Consider the following 20,654-nt stretch of genomic DNA (forward strand, 5'->3'; position numbering starts at 1 on the left):
TGTCTTCTTCCACACTTGTGATGACTGTAGGACCATGTTGTAGGACTCCAGGGCTTGTCCTGGGCAGTTCATGTTCGCCCCCTTTTAGGCAGGGATCTGCCCATGGTGGCAGGGTAGTGGCAGAACAGGCTCTCAGGAGAGGGAGAGATGGAGAAATAAAGTAGATAGTGGGCTGGATGTTACAGGGTTTTGTACTAAAGGGCATGTGGTGAACGTGGACTGCAGGAAGAAGGTGCAGGTGTGTTCCCCCGCGACGGGACCCAAGTGGGTTCAAAGGGTTGTCCGAAAAGACGTTCCCAATTGCCCGGTGTGGAGGAGATTGCCTTGTGGGGAGGATTTGGTCAGGCAGAGGGCAGGCTGTTCCGTGTCACAGGTAGTGCACTTCAGATGGGCCTGGGTCAAAATAGCACGCACCTCCTTCGAGCCGGAATCGAACCAGCGACCTAAGGATGCCTACACACGTCTAGTCTACAGTCCTCCGCTCTACCAGCTGAGCTATCGAAGGGCACATGCTGGCAACCTGGGTCCTTCCCTTTTCATGCTATGAGTCAGCCAGGACTCTGGCTCCAGGTCCAGCATTCCCTGGGGTGTGTTCAGCCATCCCCTTGCAAGAGAGCAGTGCTCCTGTCTCTAGAGTCCTCCATGTGCCTCCATAGCACGTGACTCATGCTTTGGCTTGGAAGCCACTCTGAATCCCAGCAGCGCCATTTTCGAAAAGGTGGGGCCCTGACTCCCACGTCCTGTTTCACTTTTCCTGCTCATGCTCATTTCCACAATTGGGAGGTGAGGGGGCAGGTGTGTGGGTAGACCAAGGTCGCAGGTTGCAGGGAGCAGATAAGATGGTGAGGGGAGAGGGACTTGTGTTGGGTGCAGGAAGGCTTGGGGAAGAAAGGACCGGAGAACCCACAGGAACGGACATGGGATGGGTGGCTTGAAACTGCCTGAGAAACCCTTGTCTGCTGCGCACTAAAATGTTCCCATCTTTGTCTCCCACACCCACCCTCAGCAGTTCCAGGACACCGTGGCCTGAGCTCTTGCTTCAGCGCAGTGAAACTTACTGAGAAGTGATGTTGTCAAGTTCCTTGGCCGGGCAGGGAGCGATGCCCTCAACTGACAAAGATGCCCATAGATACTGCCATGGCCAATCTGAGCTGTTGTCTCTTCTGCTCTGTCTATCGACGCAAGATCTTTTTTGTGGAGGCAGCTGATCTCTGAAGTAACTGAAGCTTCTGTGTGCATTGGAGAGACCCTGTAAATACAGGGAGAGCATCAGAGAACACCACGGTGCCCCGTCCTTACTGCATGACTTTTACAAAAGTTCCAGATCCCAGCTACTCTGTGGACATCCCCTCGAAGAACTCTCTCCCATCCAGTGTGGCCTCCAGTGAGAGGCATGTGAGATGCTGTGTCAGATGAGTGTGTTGCACCTCCCAATTGTGTGGTACACACTAGGTTCATTGGAGAAGAGGGTCAGTTCCTCGGGGCCACTTGCCTCCTTCTGTGATGTCGATACAGGAGAAGTCAGCCATTCCAGGGAGCCCATTCTATGTGCTGGTCACCAGATTCCACCAGCCTCTCCATACCTCCAAAGCAAATAGCAGGGTTCCCAAGGGTTGAAAACCATCACATCCCACCCAGTAAGGGAGCACGTCCAGAAACACTTATGGTTCTAGCTTGGTGTCTGACTGCCCTCACTGTAGAAAGTGACATTCAGGGTTTGGTTATGTCCGTGGCTCCAGAGGCATAGAATCCTCCAGAAGGTCACCTGTGGGACGTCAAGGCACAAATCTTGAGGGTTGTCCGCCACTGTTGTGAGGACTGTAGGACCATGTTTGAGGGCTCCAGGGCATATCATGGACAGTTCATGTTTGCCACCCTGTTAGGCAGGGATCTGCCCATGACGGGCAAGGTAGTGGCAGAACAGGCTCTCAGGAGAGGGAGAGATGGAGAAATAAAGTGGATAGTGGGCTGGATGTTTCGGGGTTAAGAACTAAAGGGCCTGTGGGTGAACATCGAATGCAGGAAGAAGGTGCAGGTGTGTTCCCCCGCGACGGGACCCAAGTAGTTTCAAAGGGTTGTCTGAAAATACTTCCCAATTGCCCGGTGTGGAGGAGATTGCCTTGTGGGGAGGATTTGGTCAGGCAGAGGGCAGGCTGTTCCGTGTCACAGGTAGTGCACTTCAGATGGGCCGAGGTCAAAATAGCACGCACCTCCTTCGAGCCGGAATCGAACCAGCGACCTAAGGATGCCTACACACGTCTAGTCTACAGTCCTCCGCTCTACCAGCTGAGCTATCGAAGGGCACATGCTGACAACCTGGGTCCTTCCCTTTTCATGCTATGAGTCAGCCAGGACTCTGGCTCCAGGTCCAGCATTCCCTGGGGTGTGTTCAGCGATTCCTTGCAGGAGAGCAGTGCTCCTGTCTCTAGAGTCCTCCATGTGCCTCCCTAGCGCATGACTCATCTTTGGCTTAGGAGCCATTCTGAATCCCAACAGCGTGATTTTCAAAAAGGTGGGGCCCCTGACTCCCACGTCTTGTTTCACTTTTCCTGCTATGCCCATTTCCCCATTTGGGAGGTGAGGGGGTAGATGTGTGGATTGCAAAGGTCATCAGTAGCAGGGAGCATATAAGATGGTGAGGGGAGAGGGACTTGTGTTGGGTGTGGAAGGTTTGGGGAAGAAAGGACCGGGGAACCCACAGGATTGAACATGGGGTGGGTGACTTGAAACTACCTGAGAAATCCTTGTTTGCTGGGCACTAAAGTGTTCCCATCTTTGTCTCCCACACCCAACCTCACCTGTCCCAGGACCACTATGGTCTGAGCTCTTGCTGCAGCACAGTGAAACTTACTGAGAAGTGCTGTTGTCAAATTCTTTGGCCGGGCAGGGAGCGATGCCCTGAATTGACAAAGATGCCCATAGATACTGCCATGGCTAATCTGAGCAGTTGGCTCTTCTGTCTACCCACCAACCTGAGATCCTTTTTGTGTAGGCAGATACTCTCAACTTATTTTATTATTATTATTTTTTTTTTTAAACATTTTTTTTTTATAGAGGCATGTTTTTATTTATTTATTTGTTTGTTTGTTTGTTTTGTTTATACATGCACTGGGTACAGTCAGAAGCGCAGGAGGGTGAGAGAATTCACCAGAGCCAGAGCGAGGAGCAGAGCAGGCAGAAGGACCGAGGTACACTGCTGAGAGGAGCAGCGGACGGCAGGAGAGGTCTGCGCGCCATGTGGGACCCTCCTCTGGTGGCCGGGGAGCAGCCGGGGATTGAACCGGCGCCGCTGAGGCCGCGGGCAGCTTCGCAACCCAGCGCTCAACCGCTGCGCCACGGGGCAGGCCCAGATACTCTCAACTTAACTTAAGCTCTGTGCACACTGGAGAGACCCTGGAAATATAAGGAGAGCATCAGAGAACACCAGGGTGCTCTGTCCTGACTGCATGACTTTTACAAAAGTTGCAGATCCCAGCTACTGTGTGGTCACCTCCACAAGAACTCTCTCCCTCCAGTGGAGCCTCCAGTGAGAGGCAGGTGTGATACTGCCTCAAATGAGTGTGTTGCATCCCCCTACTGTGTGGGACACACTATGGTCACTGGAGAAGAGGGTCAGTGCCTCTGGGCAACTAGCCACCTTCCCTGATGGCCAATACAGGAAAAGTCAGCCATTCCAGATATTGCATCTATGCGCTCGTCACAAGAGTCCACCAGACTCTGCATACCTCCAAAGCATAATAGTTGGGTTCCCAAGGATTGGAAACCCCCACATCCCAACCATTAAGGGAGCACATCCAGAAAAGTTAATGGTTCTAGCTTTGGTGCCTGACTGCCCTTACTGCAGAGAGTGACATTCAAGACTGAGATCTGTCTGTGGCTTCAGAGCCATAGAATCCTCCTGAAGGTCCCTTGGGACTTCAAGACACGAATCTCATAGAAATGGTGGAGACTACACAGATTCTGGCTCAGTCTGTCTAACTGAGTAGGACCCTAGGCATAATAAGACTGAGGTGGGAGGGTAGATGCTGGGAGCTGGTTGTAGGGAGAGGAAGATGTGTGGGAAAACAATGTCCAGTTTGAAGACAGAGCCAGATGAAAAAGGGCTTGTGGTCTCAGGAGTCAGAGATGGTGGCTAGCCCCTGAGCTTTAGGAGGCATGCCCCATGACAGTCACTTGAGAGTCCTCTCTGTGATGTACTCCATGGTACATCAAGGCTGCAGGCTTTCCTTCCCAAGGAAACACATTGTCTTCTTCATGCCCATAATCCCTGTCAACCCAGTTATACCCACTGTACCAGGGTTCATGCCCAAGAGAAAGCTGGCTCCTCCTCGCCAGCCCATTTTCTTGTGGGAAATCTCTGCTTCGGTAGCTACACCTCCTTTTCAGGCCCTGTCCAGTTTGCCTTAAAAGCCCAGCACTATGTTAGCCAGCTGGTCAGAACCCACAGTGTACTGTGTAGGAAGTGACTGGCTGCCCCTGCATGATAACCGCCCACCTCCCACTTCCACCCATCCCCGCCCCAACTTCTACTCTTCTGTTCCCTGCCTTCCGCCGCTGCCCCTGACTTTCAGGATTTTCTCTGAGCTCTGTCCGTATCTGTGCTTTTGTGTTCAAGCTCCCTTTTCTCTCTTTATAAACATCGATATTACTTTTTCTAACTTTCTGCATCATAAGCAGCAGAGGAATGGATGCAAGAAATTGTACCGTAGTCACAGAGTGGAGGAACAATCCTTGACATTTAAGAGAAAGTCAAAACCCATGCACAGAACAGGTATGAAAACATGGGAAAGGTGAAGTTTACTGTTTCCAGGCCCTGTCCTCGCACTGCTAGCAAACCTGAGCAGGCCACTGTGTCCTCATCACGACTGCCTGGGCCCACCGAGGACCGCTGCAATTTTTGTCCTGTGAGTGTCAGCCTCCCTCAGTGCAGGCACACAGTTATGGAAAACTTGAAGATACCAAAGAGACAGATCTGCTCCACAAATAAGTAAAGCATGGCAGGAAAGAGGGGTTTCTGTCTCTAATCTGCATGTTTTTAAACTATTCCAAGACAAAGGATAGAGAAACCGACAGAGGGACAGCCAATGGGTCAGACAAAACAGAGAGAGAGATCAGTCAGGAGACAAGTCTAAGATTGAGAGGGAGAGTTTCAAGAAGATGTGATGGTTGTCTTCTTCCACACTTGTGATGACTGTAGGACCATGTTGTAGGACTCCAGGGCTTGTCCTGGGCAGTTCATGTTCGCCCCCTTTTAGGCAGGGATCTGCCCATGGTGGGCAGGGTAGTGGCAGAACAGGCTCTCAGGAGAGGGAGAGATGGAGAAATAAAGTAGATAGTGGGCTGGATGTTACAGGGTTTTGTACTAAAGGGCATGTGGTGAACGTGGACTGCAGGAAGCAGGTGCAGGTGTGTTCCCCCGCGACGGGACCCAAGTAGTTTCAAAGGGTTGTCCGAAAAGACGTTCCCAATTGCCCGGTGTGGAGGAGATTGCCTTGTGGGGAGGATTTGGTCAGGCAGAGGGCAGGCTGTTCCGTGTCACAGGTAGTGCACTTCAGATGGGCCCGGGTCAAAATAGCATGCACCTCCTTCGAGCCGGAATCGAAACAGCGACCTAAGGATGCCTACACTCGTCTAGTCTACAGTCCTCCGCTCTACCAGCTGAGCTATCGAAGGGCGCATGCTGGCACCCTGGGTCCTTCCCTTTTCATGCTATGAGTCAGCCAGAACTCTGGCTCCAGGTCCAGCATTCCCTGGGGTGTGTTCAGCCATCCCCTTGCAAGAGAGCAGTGCTCCTGTCTCTAGAGTCCTCCATGTGCCTCCATAGCACGTGACTCATGCTTTGGCTTGGAAGCCACTCTGAATCCCAGCAGCGCCATTTTCACAAAGGTGGGGCCCTGACTCCCACGTCCTGTTTCACTTTTCCTGCTCATGCTCATTTCCTCAATTGGGAGGCGAGGGGGCAGGTGTGTGGGTAGACCAAGGTCGCAGGTTGCAGGGAGCAGATAAGATGGTGAGGGGAGAGGGACTTGTGTTGGGTGCAGGAAGGCTTGGGGAAGAAAGGACCGGGGAACCCACAGGAACGGACATGGGGTGGGTGGCTTGAAACGGCCTGAGAAATCCTTGTCTGCTGCGCACTAAAATGTTCCCATCTTTGTCTCCCACACCCACCCTCACCAGTCCCAGGACACCATGGCCTGAGCTCTCGCTTCAGCGCACTGAAACTTACTGAGAAGTGATGTTGTCAAGTTCCTTGGCGGGGCAGAGAGCGATGCCCTCAACTGACAAAGATGCCCGTAGATACTGCCATGGCCAATCTGAGCAGTTGTCTCTTCTGCTCTGTCTATCGACGCAAGATCTTTTTTGTGGAGGCAGCTGATCTCTGAAGTAACTGAAGCTTCTGTGTGCATTGGAGAGACCCTGTAAATACAGGGAGAGCATCAGAGAACACCAGGGTGCCCCATCCTGACTGCATGACTTTTACAAAAGTTCCAGATCCCAGCTACTCTGTGGACATCCCCTCGATGAACTCTCTCCCATCCAGTGTGGCCTCCAGTGAGAGGCAGGTGAGATGCTGTGTCAGATGAGTGTGTTGTACCTCCCAATTGTATGGTACACACTAGGTTCATTGGAGAAGAGGGTCAGTTCCTCTGGGCCACTTGCCTCCTTCTGTGATGTTGATACAGGAGAAGTCAGCCATTCCAGGGAGCCCATTCTATGTGCTGGTCACCAGATTCCACCAGCCTCTCCATACCTCCAAAGCAAATAGCTGGGTTCCCAAGGGTTGAAAACCATCACTTCCCACCCAGTAAGGGAGCACATCCAGAAACACTTATGGTTCTAGCTTGGTGTCTGACTGCCCTCACTGTAGAAAGTGATATTCAGGGTTTGGTTATGTCCGTGGCTCCAGAGGCATAGAATCCTCCAGAATGTCACCTGTGGGACGTCAAGGCACAAATCTTGAGGGTTGTGCGCCACTGTTGTGAGGACTGTAGGATCATGTTTAAGGGCTCCAGGGCATATCATGGACAGTTCATGTTTGCCACCCTGTTAGGCAGGGATCTGTCCATGGGCACGGTAGTGGCAGAACAGGCTCTCAGGAGAGGGAGAGATGGAGGAATAAAATGGACAGTGGGTTGGATGATACGGGGTTTTGCACTAAAGGGCCTGGGTGAATGCGGACTGCAGGAAGAAGGAGCAGGTGTGTTCCCTCGAGACAGGACAAAAGTAGTTTCAAAATGTGGTCCAAAAAGGCTTCCCAATAGCCTGGTGTGGAGGAGATTGCCTTGTGGGGAGGATTTGGTCAGGCAGAGGGCAGGCTGTTCCGTGTCACAGGTAGTGCTCTTCAGATGGGCCCAGGACAAAATAGCACGCACCTCCTTCGAGCCGGAATCGAACCAGCGACCTAAGGATGCCTACACACGTCTAGTCTACAGTCCTCCGCTCTACCAGCTGAGCTATCGAAGGGCGCATGCTGGCAACCTGGGTCCTTACTTTTTCATGCTATGAGTCAGCCAGGACTCTGGCTCCAGGTCCAGCATTCCCTGGGGTGTGTTCAGCCATCCCCTTGCAAGAGAGCAGTTCTCCTGTCTCTAGAGTCCTCCATGTGCCTCCATAGTGCATGACTCATCTTTGGCTTGGAAGTCACTCTGAATCCCAGCAGCGCCATTTTCACAAAAGTGGGGTCCCTGAACCCCATGTCTTGTTTCACTTTTCCTGCTCATGCTCATTTCCCCCATTGGGAGGCGAGGGGGCAGTGTGTGGGTAGACCAAGGTCGCAGGTTGCAGGGAGCAGATAAGATGGTGAGGGGAGAGGGACTTGTGTTGGGTGCAGGAAGGCTTGGGGAAGAAAGGACCGGAGAACCCACAGGAACGGACATGGGATGGGTGGCTTGAAACTGCCTGAGAAATCCTTGTCTGCTGCGCACTAAAATGTTCCCATCTTTGTCTCCCACACCCACCCTCAGCAGTTCCAGGACACCATGGCCTGAGCTCTCGCTTCAGCGCAGTGAAACTTACTGAGAAGTGATGTTGTCAAGTTCCTTGGCCGGGCAGGGAGCGATGCCCTCAACTGACAAAGACGGCCGTAGATACTGCCATGGCCAATCTGACCAGTTGTCTCTTCTGCTCTGTCTATCGATGCAAGATCTTTTTTTCTGGAGGCAGCTGATCTCTGAAGTAACTGAAGCTTCTGTGTGCATTGGAGAGACCCTGTAAATACAGGGAGAGCATCAGAGAAGACCAGGGTGCCCGTCCTGACTGCATGAATTTTACAAAAGTTCCAGATCCCAGCTACTCTGTGGACATCCCCTCGATGAACTCTCTCCCATCCAATGTGGCCTCCAGTGAGAGGCAGGTGAGATGCTGTGTCAGATGAGTGTGTTTCACCTCCCAATTGTGTGGTACACACTAGGTTCATTGGAGAAGAGGGTCAGTTCCTCTGGGCCACTTGCCTCCTTCTGTGATGTCGATACAGGAGAAGTCAGCCATTCCAGGGAGCCAATTCTATGTGCTGGTCACCAGATTCCACCAGCCTCTCCATAGCTCCAAAGCAAATAGCTGGGTTCCCAAGAGTGGAAAACCATCACATCCCACCCAGTAAGGGAGCGCATCCAGAAACACTTATGGTTCTAGCTTGGTGTCTGACTGCCCTCACTGTAGAAAGTGATATTCAGGGTTTGGTTATGTCCGTGGCTCCAGAGGCATAGAATGATCCGGAAGATCACCTGTGGGAAGTCAAGGCACAAATCTTGAGGGTTGTCCGCCACTGTGGTGATGACTGTAGCACCATGTTTAAGGGCTCCAGGTCATGTCATGGACAGTTCATGTTTGCCACCCTGTTAGGCAGGAATCAGCCCATGGTGGGCAAGGTAGTGGCAGAACAGGCTCTCAGGAGAGGGAGAGATGGAGAAATAAAGTGGATAGTGGGCTGGATGTTATGGGGTTTTGTACTAAAGAGCCTGTGGGTGAACATCGAATGCAGGAAGAAGGTGCAGGTGTGTTCCCCCGCGACGGGACCCAAGTAGTTTCAAAGACGTTCCCAATTGCCCGGTGTGGAGGACATTGCCTTGTGGGGAGGATTTGGTCAGGCAGAGGGCAGGCTGTTCCGTGTCACAGGTAGTGCACTTCAGATGGGCCCGGGTCAAAATAGCACGTACCTCCTTCGAGCCGGAATCGAACCAGCGACCTAAGGATGCCTACACTCGTCTAGTCTACAGTCCTCCGCTCTACCAGCTGAGCTATCGAAGGGCGCATGCTGGCACCCTGGGTCCTTCCCTTTTCATGCTATGAGTCAGCCAGAACTCTGGCTCCAGGTCCAGCATTCCCTGGGGTGTGTTCAGCCATCCCCTTGCAAGAGAGCAGTGCTCCTGTCTCTAGAGTCCTCCATGTGCCTCCATAGCGCATGACTCATCTTTGGCTTAGGAGCCACTCTGAATCCCAACAGTGTGATTTTCAAAAAGGTGGGGCCCCTGACTCCCACGTCTTGTTTCACTTTTCCTGCTATGCCCATTTCCCCATTTGGGAGGTGAGGGGGTAGATGTGTGGGTTGCAAAGGTCATCAGTAGCAGGGAGCATATAAGATGGTGAGGGGAGAGGGACTTGTGTTGGGTGTGGAAGGTTTGGGGAAGAAAGGACCGGGGAACCCACAGGATTGAACATGGGGTGGGTGACTTGAAACTACCTGAGAAATCCTTGTTTGCTGGGCACTAAAGTGTTCCCATCTTTGTCTCCCACACCCAACCTCACCTGTCCCAGGACCACCATGGTCTGAGCTCTTGCTTCAGCACGGTGAAACTTACTGAGAAGTGATGGAGTCAAGTTCGTTGGCCGGGCAGGGAGCGATGCCCTGAATTGACAAAGATGCCCATAGATACTGCCATGGCTAATCTGAGCAGTTGGCTCTTCTGTCTACCCACCATCCTGAGATCCTTTTTGTGTAGGCAGATACTCTCAACTTAACTTAAGCTCTGTGCACACTGGAGAGACCCTGGAAATATAAGGAGAGCATCAGAAAACACCAGGGTGCTCTGTCCTGACTGCATGACTTTTACAAAAGTTGCAGATCCCAGCTACTGTGTGGTCATCTCCACAAGAACGCTCTCCCTGCAGTGGAGCCTCCAGTGAGAGGCGGGTGTGATACTGCCTCAAATGAGTGTGGTGCATGCCCCACTGTGTGGCACACACTATGCTCATTGGAGAAAAGGGTCAGTGCCTCTGGGCAACTAGCCACCTTCCCTGATGGCCAATACAGGAAAAGTCAGCCATTCCAGATATTGTATCTATGCGCTCGTCACAAGAGTCCACCAGACTCTGCATACCTCCACAGCATAATAGTTGGGTTCCCAAGGATTGGAAACCCCCACATCCCAACCATTAAGGGAGCACATCCAGAAAAGTTAATGGTTCTAGCTTTGGTGCCTGACTGCCCTTACTGCAGAGAGTGACATTCAAGACTGAGATCTGTCTGTGGCTTCAGAGCCATAGAATCCTCCTGAAGGTCCCTTGGGACTTCAAGACACGAATCTCATAGAAATGGTGGAGACTACACAGATTCTGGCTCAGTCTGTCTAACTGAGTAGGACCCTAGGCATAATAAGACTGAGGGGGGAGGGTAGATGCTGGGAGCTGGTTGTAGGGAGAGGAAGATGTGTGGGAAAACAATGTCCAGTTTGAAGACAGAGCCAGATGAAAAAGGGCTTGTGGTCTCAGGAGTCAGAGATGGTGGCTAGCCCCTGAGCTTTAGGAGGCATGCCCCATGACAGTCACTTGAGAGTCCTCTCTTGATGTACTCCATGGTACATCAAGGCTGCAGGCTTTCCTTCCCAAGGAAACACATTGTCTTCTTCATGCCCATAATCCCTGTCAACCCAGTTATACCCACTGCACCAGGGTTCATGCCCAAGAGAAAGCTGGCTCCTCCTCGCCAGCCCATTTTCTTGTGGGAAATCTCTGCTTCGGTAGCTACACCTTCCTTTTCAGGCCCTGTCCAGTTTGCCTTAAAAGCCCAGCACTATGTTAGCCAGCTGGTCAGAACCCACAGTGTACTGTGTAGGAAGTGACTGGCTGCCCCTGCATGATAACCGCCCACCTCCCACTTCCACCCATCCCCGCCCCTACTTCTACTCTTCTGTTCCCTGCCTTCGGCCGCTGCCCCTGACTTTCAGGATTTTCTCTGAGCTCTGTGCATATCTGTGCTTTTGCGTTCAAGCTCCCTTTTCTCTCTTTATAAACATCGATATTACTTTTTCTATCTTTCTGCATCATAAGCAGCAGAGGAATGGATGCAAGAAATTGTACCGTAGTCATAGAGTGGAGGAACAATCCTTGATATTTAAGAGAAATTCAAAACCCATGCACAGAACAGGTATGAAAACATGGGAAAGGTGAAGTTTACTGTTTCCAGGCCCTGTCCTCGCACTGCTAGCAAACCTGAGCAGGCCACTGAGTCCTCATCACGAATGCCTGGGCCCACCGAGGACCGCTGCAATTTTTGTCCTGTGAGTGTCAGCCTCCCTCAGTGCAGGCACACAGTTATGGAAAACTTGAAGATACCAAAGAGACAGATCTGCTCCACAAATAAGTAAAGCATGGCAGGAAAGAGGGGTTTCTGTCTCTAATCTGCATGTTTTTAACTATTCCAAGACAAAGGATAGAGAAACCGACAGAGGGACAGCCAATGGGTCAGACAAAACACAGAGAGAGATCAGTCAGGAGACAAGTCTAAGATTGAGAGGGAGAGTTTCAAGAAGATGTGATGGTTGTCTTCTTCCACACTTGTGATGACTGTAGGACCATGTTGTAGGACTCCAGGGCTTGTCCTGGGCAGTTCATGTTCGCCCCCTTTTAGGCAGGGATCTGCCCATGGTGGGCAGGGTAGTGGCAGAACAGGCTCTCAGGAGAGGGAGAGATGGAGAAATAAAGTAGATAGTGGGCTGGATGTTACAGGGTTTTGCACTAAAGGGCATGTGGTGAACGTGGACTGCAGGAAGAAGGTGCAGGTGTGTTCCCCCGCGACGGGACCCAAGTAGTTTCAAAGGGTTGTCCGAAAAGACGTTCCCAATTGCCCGGTGTGGAGGAGATTGCCTTGTGGGGAGGATTTGGTCAGGCAGAGGGCAGGCTGTTCCGTGTCACAGGTAGTGCACTTCAGATGGGCCTGGGTCAAAATAGCACGCACCTCCTTCGAGCCGGAATCGAACCAGCGACCTAAGGATGCCTACACACGTCTAGTCTACAGTCCTCCGCTCTACCAGCTGAGCTATCGAAGGGCGCATGCTGGCACCCTGGGTCCTTCCCTTTTCATGCTATGAGTCAGCCAGGACTCTGGCTCCAGGTCCAGCATTCCCTGGGGTGTGTTCAGCCATCCCCTTGCAAGAGAGCAGTGCTCCTGTCTCTAGAGTCCTCCATGTGCCTCCATAGCACGTGACTCATGCTTTGGTGGAAGTCACTCTGAATCCCAGCAGCGTGATTTTCAAAAATGGCCCTGACTCCCACGCCTTGTTTCACTTTTTTGCTCATGCCCATTTCCACATTTGGGAAGCGAGGGGACAGTTTGCTTGGGTTGACCAAGGTCGCAGGTTTCAGGGAGCAGATAAGATGGTGAGGGGAGAGGGACTTGTGTTGGGTCGAAGGCTTGAGGAGAAAGGACCGGAGAACCCACAGCAATGGACATGGGGTTGGTGGCTCTGTAACTACGTAGAAAACCTTGTTTGCTGGGCACTAAAGTGTTCCCATACTTTGTCTCCCACACCCATCCTCACCCATCCCAGGATCACCATGGTCTGAGCTCTCTCTTAGGTGTAGTGAAACTTCCTGAGAAGTGATGGGGTCAAGTTTGTTGGATGGGCATGGAGCTATGCCCTGAATCGACAAAGATGCCCATAGATTCTGTCATGGCCATTCCCAGGTGTTGGCTCTTCTGCTCTGTCCACCGACCCGTTTCTTTTTATGGAGGCAGCTGCTCTCTGAAATAACTTAAGCTGTGAGCATTAGAGAGACCCTGGAAATATAGGGAGAGCATCGTAGAACACCAAGGTGCCCTATCCTGACTGCATGACTTTTGCTAAACTTGCAGATCCCAGCTACTGTGTGGTCAACATCAAAAGAACTCTCTCCCATCCTGTGTGGTCTCCTGTGAGAAGCAGTTGTGATATTGCCTCAAACGAGTGTGTTGCATCCCCCGACTCTGTGGCACACACTACGCATGTTGGAGGAAGAGGGTCAGTGCCTTTGGGCCCATTGCCACCTTCTGTGATGTCCAAGACAGGAAGAGTCAGCCATTCCAGGCTAGTCACCAGAGTCTACCAGGCTCTCCATACCTCCACAGCCCAATAGCTGGCTTCCCAAGGATTGGATACCCCACATCCCACCCAGTAAGGGAGCACATCCAGAAAAGCTTATGGTTCTAGCTTTGGTGCCTGACTGCCCTCACTGCAGAGAGTGATATTCAAGACTGGGATATGTCTGTGTGTACAGAGCTATAGAATCTTCCTAAGGTCACTTGTGTGACTTCAATTAACAAACCTCATATAAATGGTGGAGACTACACAGACTCTGGCTCAGTCTGTCTAATTTAGTAGGACCCTAGGGAATGATGAGACAGAAGGGGAAGGGTGGACACTGGGAGCAGGTTGTTGGGAAAGGAAGATGTGTGGGAAAACATTGTCCAGTTTGAAGGCAGAACCAGATAAAAAAGAGCTTGTGGTCTCAGAGGTCAGAGATGTTGGCCAAGCCCCAGAGCTTTAGGAGCCATGCCCATGAGAGTCCCCTGAGATTCCTCTCTGTGATACACTCCACTGTACAAGAGGCTCCAGACTTTCCTCCCCAAGGAAACACATGGACTCTTTATGACCATATTCCCTGTCACCCCAGCTCTACCCACTGTACCAGGGTTCATGCCCAAGATGAAGCTGGCTCCATCCTAGCCAGCCCATTTTCTCTTGGGAAATCTCTGTTTGGGTATCTAACATCTTCATTTTCAGGCCCTGTCCAGTTTGCCTTAAAAGCCCAGCACTAAAGTTAGCCAGCTGGTCAGAACCCGCAGTGTACTGGTCAGAACCTACACAGTATACTGTGTAGGACGTGACTGGTTGCCCCTGCATGATAACTGCCCACCTCCCACTTCCACCCACTCCCGCCCCTACCTCTACTCTTCTTCCCTGCCTCAATCTCTGCCCCTGATTTTCAGGGTTCTCTCTGATTTCAACCCATTTCTGTGCCTTTGTGTTCAAATTCCCTTTTTCTTACTTTATAACTATCCACAATTCTTTTTCTATCTTTCTGCATCAGAAGCAGTAGATGAATTGATGCAAGATGGTTTCCCACTGTCCTATACAGTATGAACAATCCTTGATATTTTAGAGAAAGTGAAAACCCACGCACAGAACAAGTATGAAGACATGTGAAAGGTGAAGTTTACTGTTGCAGGCCTTGTCCTCTGTCTGAGAGCAAACCTGAGCAGGCCACTGAGTCCTCATCACACCTGCCTAGGCCCACTGAGGGCCGCTGCCTTTCCGTCCTGCTACTGTCATCCTCCCTCGATGCAGACAGTTATGGCAATCACTAGAAGATACCAAAGGTACAGATCTGTTCCACAAATAGTCAAAGCATGGCAGGAAAGAGGGGATTCTGTCTCTAATCTACATCTTTGTAAACTATTGCAACAACAAAGGAGAGAGAAACAGAATGATTGCCATTGGGTCAGATAAAAGAGACAGAGATCATTAGGAGAGAAGAGTAACATTGAGAGGAAAGAGTTTTCAAGAAGATGCGATGGTGTCTGTGACTCTAATGATGACTGTAGAACCATGTTGTCGGACTCCAGGGCTTGTCCTGAGCAGTTCATGTTTGCCACCCCACCCCACTCCCCCTCCCCCCACCGTTTTGGCAGGGATCTGTCCATGGTGGGCAAAGTAGCTCTCAGGAGAGGGCAAGATGGAGGAATATCCCCTGTCTTGCCCCCTGCTCCCCTCAGCAGTGTATTTCAGTGGATCTGCCTGTTCTGCTCCCCACTCTGTCTCTGGTGAATCCTCTCACCCCCCACCCTGCATATCTGGCCTGCACCCCAGCTCTTGCATGCATAAATAAATAAATCTTTTTTTTTGTAAAAAAAAGTGTAAAGTGGGCTGGATGTTACAGGGTTTTGCACTAAAGGGCCTGTGTTGAACATGGACTGCAGGAAGAAGGTGCAAGTGTTTTCCTCACCAACAAGACACAAGAAGCTTCAGGGTTGTCTGAAAAGACACCCTATTTTCCTGATGAGGAGGAGATTACCTTACAAGGAGGATTTGGTCATGCAGAGGGGAAGCTGTTCTGTGTCACAGGTAGTGCACTTCATGACGGGCCCAGGTTAAAATAGCACGCACCTCCTTCGAGCCGGAATCGAACCAGCGACCTAAGGATGCCTACACACGTCTAGTCTACAGTCCTCCGCTCTACCAGCTGAGCTATCGAAGGGCGCATGCTGGCAACCTGGGTCCTTACTTTTTCATGCTATGACTCAGCCAGGACTCTGGCTCCAGGTCCAGCATTCCCTGGGTGTGTTCGGAGCTCCTCTCGCAAGAGAGCAGTTCTCCTGCCTCTAGAGTCCTACACGCGCCTCCACAGCGCCCCTTTCCGTGCAGGCTGAATAAGTCCTCTGCGCATGGAAGTTGGATGGGCTTGGAAGTGATTTTCAAAAAGCTGGACCCTTGACTCCCACTTCTAGTTTCATTTCCCTGGCTCGCTTGCATTTCTACAAAGAACTGAGGGGAGAACAACAGCTCTCATTGGCCCGAAAGCGGGTGAGCAAGATGTCGAAACTATGCGTGTCCCTGAAGGCTTGCAGAGGAAAGGACATCATCAGGGAATTACTAAGTGCAAGTGGGTCTTTCCCACCTATGTAAGAGTTATATGTGTTTTTATTAAACTTCCTTTTAAATTTTTCTCTTAAAAATGCACATGACTATGAAATTGATTTACTCTAAATTGTGACTCTATCAACCTTGCTCCCTTAGGGATTCCAAACAATTCCTGGAAGGTGCCCATGTGTGTCTCTATTGCGGGGAGGAGGCCAGATATTGGGACATTATTACACATAACAGGAAACTTATAGGATTGAGGGCCGAAGAATGGAAGTGAACTCATGACTTTGTCATTGTTTCATAGTGACGGTCCCCTTTTAAAAGGCTATATTTCAAAAAATTCCAAGTCTATAGAATAAAATAAAGAATAACAAATATCAACTATATCTTCCTTTATAGATTTGTTGAATTTACTAATGAGTCAATCTAAATATATAGTCCAAATTAACAGTTGTTCTTATTGTAAACTGATATTCTGTTTTATTTGTTTTATATATTAGTATCTGTTAAATCTGTGAACGTAAAGTTTTTTTCTAAAATTCTGAATATATCAAGTGTGTGTACTGAAAAACATGATTTTTCTGGACTGTAAATATGACACTATCCCAAGATCATGGTGGCCCCAAAATGTTGTTACTGGCTTCTTAAACTTTGGACCCATCAGCAGAGCTTCTCAGAGCTTCATGCATTTGCTTTCCTCCTAAGTGGAAAGAGAATATGGCCTAGTATTCCAGGCAGAGAGTAAAGTTTGTGTTAATGTACAGAGAGAGCCAAAAAGGCAGTAAAGGACATAGGAATTGTTATTATGGTCCCACATTTGTGCCTGAATCCTTCATTCCCCTCTTCTCTCAGTGACCAGTCCCAAAGCATTGAGACTTGAGAGTCATTGCCTATAAAGTTCATGAAACTAATATGGAAAACATTAAGACAAGATTATGAAAGTGGGGTTAGGCATCAATCTTTTCTGGCATGTTCCTCACAGACTGCAACTTCATAGATACCTTGCAAATTGCCCTTTTTTGTGATCTAGAGTGAGTTGAATCAGTGGTAACCTTTATTGTGGCCTAAAAGTCTCCCTATTTGACTAACTCCACAACTTTCTCTCCTTTTTCCTCTTGGAGGTTTATCTCTATAGTGTGGTTCCAGACTCTGTCCACGGTGATGGGTGTGATGAAAGAAGACATACACTGCCTTATGCTTAACATTGAACACAGACTACCATACAATTCCCTAAAAGAGAGTCTGGAGTCATTCAAAACAAGACAGGAGTGACAGAGAGAGGTCTCAGAAGAGAACAGTGGGAAAGAGAAATACAGATTTAATCCTAAGATTAAATTTATATAGATTTCATCCTAAGAAATCCGTAGATTTAATCCTGAGAAAGTAAATTTATGACTCAAATTTACAAGTATAAAACTCAAAAGGTGCTAAGTACAGAAATGAGGCTGGTTTACACAGCACTTACTGCTGTGCCTTTTTGGTATAACCTCCTGCCCTACAGTGTCTAGACAACTAGAAACATTATTTCCCAAACTTTCGGCAACTAAAGTACTTCATGTGACCTAGGTCCTGGTGCCTAAAAAAAGATGGAAAAGGAGGAGGGTGAATCCTAAGGTAGTGACATGAATGATTTCATATATGCTGAGGTAGTTGTACTGAAGTTACACAGCTGATCTTTAGCATCATAGGTATAAAGCTGCAGGTGGCAGATAGTTTCTGATGCTATTTAGCACCATTCCTGCCCCTCCCCCATTCTTTGTATTCAGTGCCCTGGACTTTGAAATACATTTTCCAGACTGTTGACATCTGGTTTCAATGAAAGCCCTATTGATTTGATTTACTGTTAGGAGTCTAGCAAACAGCCAAGAACAAAGAAGCCAAGAGTGAAATAGAGTAAGGTCCATGAAGTGGGCCAGAGGAAAGGACTTGGAATGTATCCAGGCCCTTTTCTGACTATCACTGCTCTTTTTTGTGTGTGCTTTGGCATGCTCTCCCTCATGCGCTGTATTAATGTTTTCCCTGCTTCTCAGTCCCCTGTCATTGTTCTGCTTTGGTCACTTTCTCTCAGATTTTGCTCATAAATTTTCTGCTACCTAGCATCACCCTGCCCCCAAACTTGTGTAAATCTTAACGCTCCTTCAAGGTGCAGCTCAAGCACCATCCCCCACCGAAGGCCCGCCTCTGTGATGGTTCCCTCAGGCAGCATGTTTGCGAACCTTGGCGTTATCCACCTTACTACAGTGCCTTTTTGGTATGACCTCCTGCCCTACAGTGTCTAGAAAACTATGTGTCTTATCCACTGTCAGTGCTACTCTCCAATTGTTCTCTTTTATTTAACGGAAACTAAAGTTTTATTCCACAAGACCAAGAGAGTAACTTCACGGTAAAGGCCATATATTTGGAGCCCTTGTTGTCTGTGCAGAGCCTGGCACAGAGTTGGAATTTAGTATTAGTTGAATGAAGGAATGAATTAAAAAGCGAATTTACAAATGCTGGCCCTGGAGCTGTGAGAAAGATCCCTACGTCTGAGGAACTTAAAATTTTGAAGCAGACAGTTGCAGGTCGATGGGTCTCCTAAATCGAGGAGAAAACCTAGTGATATTTCGGTTTCAGCTTTCACTGATTGTGTCGGGCTGGGCAGATTTCCCCAACCTTAACATAGTGGTAGGTAAGCGCCAGTAGACTGAGTCTCCAACGGGAGAGACGACCTCCGGATGTTGTTTCCTCACTACGTGTCAGACACTGTGCACTAAGCAGGCCCAGCGTTAAAACCGTCCTTTTCTGAGGAAGGAGCAAAGCCCTTACCCGCGAGGCCCTATAGCTCAGGGGTTAGAGCACTGGTCTTGTAAACCAGGGGTCGCGAGTTCAAATCTCGCTGGGGCCTGCACAGCGTTTCTTATTGTTTTACAATCTTCACCCGCCACACTTCCTTCTAACACCTTCCGCCAACATTAACCACCGCGGACGTCCCACTAATTATATCTTCTCGTCTAAATTCGGAATAAACGCCCGCTGAGCGGCCCCTGAGTTTCAAGTTCTAGTGCGCAAGTGCCATTTGCTGCCTGGAATGTGGCGGGGGCCCCTGGAACCTGTGCGGCGGCTCCGGCCTCCGCCGACGCCCTGGCCGCGCAGACCCCCGGCCAGACCCGCGTTAGAGGCCGGAACCGAGCCGGCCGGGGGCGGTGGGAGAAGAGAATGGGGCCCTCAGCACCTTGTCAGGGCAGGCTGGGAGCCGAGAACCAAGTCCTCCTCCCGAAGGGGAGGAGCCGGCCTCGGCCGTCCGGGCTGGGCGTCCGGGACCGTGGGCGGCCCGCGAGGCCCGTGTTTCCGCGAGCTTCCCCTCAGCGTCTCGGCGGGGGGAACTGGGCCACGCTTGGTGTTTGGGTCACTGCCTTTGGTTCCCAAGTTGTGGCTTCCGCTTTGAAAAACCTTAAAATATTCTCTCCAGAAGCCACTTTTCACACACGCTTGGGCTTCCTGTGCGTTTTCTACAGCCTCCTCTCCCTCCCTGAGCCTGCGGACACACAAGCCGCCGCTTGTGTGAGGGACGCGGCTCGCCTGGGCGCGGAGGCCCAGACCCGAGCTCCGAGCCCGGCCGCGCCCCCTGGCGCGAGGTTACACGGTCAAAACTGTGCGTCGCAGCGTCGCAGCGCCTCAGCGCCCGGGCTCGGGGGCCGGGCCCGCGCCTGCTCCAGACTCGCCCATGCCAGGGCCTGCTCCTGGCCCGCGCCCGCGCGCTCAGTGAAGCCAACAGCCGGCGGCGGAGGCTGCACCCGTCAGCCCTGCTCGGAAGGCCCTCGGCAAAGAAGGGGAATCAGTTCTAGAAGGGCTGTCTCCAGAACTGCGAAAACCTGCTCACAATCTGGTCTTGAGTGTCCCTGCGGTGGCTACTCGGTAGCAGCCAGCAAATTCCCATCCACGCCTGTTTCTCCATATCCTGAATAGACGATTGTTGGCAGCATTTCCCCGCGCTCCCTTCGATAGCTCAGCTGGTAGAGCGGAGGACTGTAGAGCTACTCACGTGGTCATCCTTAGGTCGCTGGTTCGATTCCGGCTCGAAGGAGGGGCTCCTGTTTTGGGGGTCCCGCAAATCCCCCAGGAAGCACTGTTCCCCAGTTACTTCCTTGGTGTTCTGGAGTTGCTTTCTCCAAACTTTACCCGTGTCTGAAAGCAAAGCTGAGCGTTGTGGCCATTATTTGCGCTTTACATACCACATCTTGAAAAATGGAGACTAGTCTTGGACACTCTGCGCCAACTTTTCTAGCCTGTTGGAAGAGTTTTGAGTTGCTTTCCCTAACATCTCATCTTTTGGCTTGTACTTGACCCTGGATTGATGTTTGAGGTTCAAAAGTCTGAGACTTCAACGCGCGAGCGTCCTGGGGCTCAGGACCCTACAGCCTGGCAAACAGCTCCGCTAAGGCCCCGGACGCGCGCTGTCTGCGGGCGGAGCGCGCGCCGAGCCCCGGGGGGCAGGTGGGCTCGCGCGCGGCCTGAGGGCTGAAGTCACCCCTCCCCGCACCCGCGGGCGTCGCGAGGGGTCCAGGACGCGGATCGGGGAAAATAAGCGAGGCTAGGGTCAGAATCATATATGGGACTTCATGAGCGTGGGAGAAAGAACCGAACCAGCAAAATGTATTGGTCACAATCGGGAATAAAACTCCGAGGCAGGCGGGAAGCCAAAAGCTGACGCGAAAGCAAAGATCTGAGAAAACAAACAGGAGCTCCCTGCACCGCGGCTCGTTGGTCTAGGGGTATGATTCTCGCTTTGGGTGCGAGAGGTCCCGGGTTCAAATCCCGGACGAGCCCTGCTTTTGAAAT

General features: G+C 50.9%; 1 protein-coding gene and 10 non-coding genes across 23 annotated transcripts in view; 3 read left to right on the top strand and 8 right to left on the bottom strand.

The window, feature by feature from the left end:
• LOC119238857 (uncharacterized) overlaps positions 1 to 8,397 on the bottom strand; it is a 42,719-nt gene extending 34,322 nt beyond the window's left edge. For 8 of the 13 annotated variants that reach the window (XR_008549477.1, XR_008549476.1, XR_008549470.1 and 5 more), the window contains exons 1-2: positions 6,227 to 6,863; positions 1,059 to 1,249 (exon numbers count right to left, since the gene is read on the bottom strand). Coding sequence is in view for 1 of the 13 variants with exons in the window: in XM_054688904.1 (XP_054544879.1) it covers positions 1,059 to 1,249; positions 6,227 to 6,438 (403 nt within the window). In the remaining 12 variants the exon portion in view is untranslated. Of the gene's footprint in view, positions 1 to 1,058; positions 1,250 to 1,449; positions 1,469 to 6,226; positions 6,864 to 8,016; positions 8,226 to 8,385 lie in introns of those variants that run through there. The other 5 variants (XR_008549479.1, XR_008549489.1, XR_008549480.1 and 2 more) reach the window with 4 other exon arrangements.
• On the bottom strand, positions 416 to 505 carry TRNAY-GUA (transfer RNA tyrosine (anticodon GUA)). Its single transcript is given in 2 exon segments — positions 416 to 451; positions 469 to 505. It is a non-coding gene; the product is annotated as a tRNA-Tyr (tRNA).
• TRNAY-GUA (transfer RNA tyrosine (anticodon GUA)) lies at positions 2,212 to 2,301 on the bottom strand. Its single transcript is given in 2 exon segments — positions 2,212 to 2,247; positions 2,265 to 2,301. It is a non-coding gene; the product is annotated as a tRNA-Tyr (tRNA).
• Positions 5,584 to 5,673, bottom strand: TRNAY-GUA (transfer RNA tyrosine (anticodon GUA)). The gene is given in 2 exon segments: positions 5,584 to 5,619; positions 5,637 to 5,673. It is a non-coding gene; the product is annotated as a tRNA-Tyr (tRNA).
• Positions 7,375 to 7,464, bottom strand: TRNAY-GUA (transfer RNA tyrosine (anticodon GUA)). The gene is given in 2 exon segments: positions 7,375 to 7,410; positions 7,428 to 7,464. It is a non-coding gene; the product is annotated as a tRNA-Tyr (tRNA).
• A 759-nt stretch (positions 8,398 to 9,156) lies between the features above and the next one.
• On the bottom strand, positions 9,157 to 9,246 carry TRNAY-GUA (transfer RNA tyrosine (anticodon GUA)). The gene is given in 2 exon segments: positions 9,157 to 9,192; positions 9,210 to 9,246. It is a non-coding gene; the product is annotated as a tRNA-Tyr (tRNA).
• A 2,927-nt stretch (positions 9,247 to 12,173) lies between these two features.
• TRNAY-GUA (transfer RNA tyrosine (anticodon GUA)) lies at positions 12,174 to 12,263 on the bottom strand. Its single transcript is given in 2 exon segments — positions 12,174 to 12,209; positions 12,227 to 12,263. It is a non-coding gene; the product is annotated as a tRNA-Tyr (tRNA).
• Positions 12,264 to 15,360: 3,097 nt separating this feature from the next.
• Positions 15,361 to 15,450, bottom strand: TRNAY-GUA (transfer RNA tyrosine (anticodon GUA)). The gene is given in 2 exon segments: positions 15,361 to 15,396; positions 15,414 to 15,450. It is a non-coding gene; the product is annotated as a tRNA-Tyr (tRNA).
• A 3,197-nt stretch (positions 15,451 to 18,647) lies between these two features.
• TRNAT-UGU (transfer RNA threonine (anticodon UGU)) lies at positions 18,648 to 18,720 on the top strand. Its single transcript has one exon. It is a non-coding gene; the product is annotated as a tRNA-Thr (tRNA).
• Positions 18,721 to 19,810: 1,090 nt separating this feature from the next.
• On the top strand, positions 19,811 to 19,899 carry TRNAY-GUA (transfer RNA tyrosine (anticodon GUA)). Its single transcript is given in 2 exon segments — positions 19,811 to 19,847; positions 19,864 to 19,899. It is a non-coding gene; the product is annotated as a tRNA-Tyr (tRNA).
• A 671-nt stretch (positions 19,900 to 20,570) lies between these two features.
• On the top strand, positions 20,571 to 20,642 carry TRNAP-UGG (transfer RNA proline (anticodon UGG)). Its single transcript has one exon. It is a non-coding gene; the product is annotated as a tRNA-Pro (tRNA).
• Positions 20,643 to 20,654: the final 12 nt, after the last annotated feature.

Source organism: Talpa occidentalis, unplaced genomic scaffold, assembly GCF_014898055.3.
Source record: "Talpa occidentalis isolate TD23 unplaced genomic scaffold, MPIMG_talOcc4v2.1 talOcc4.11, whole genome shotgun sequence".
Classification (NCBI taxonomy): Eukaryota; Metazoa; Chordata; class Mammalia; order Eulipotyphla; family Talpidae; genus Talpa; species Talpa occidentalis.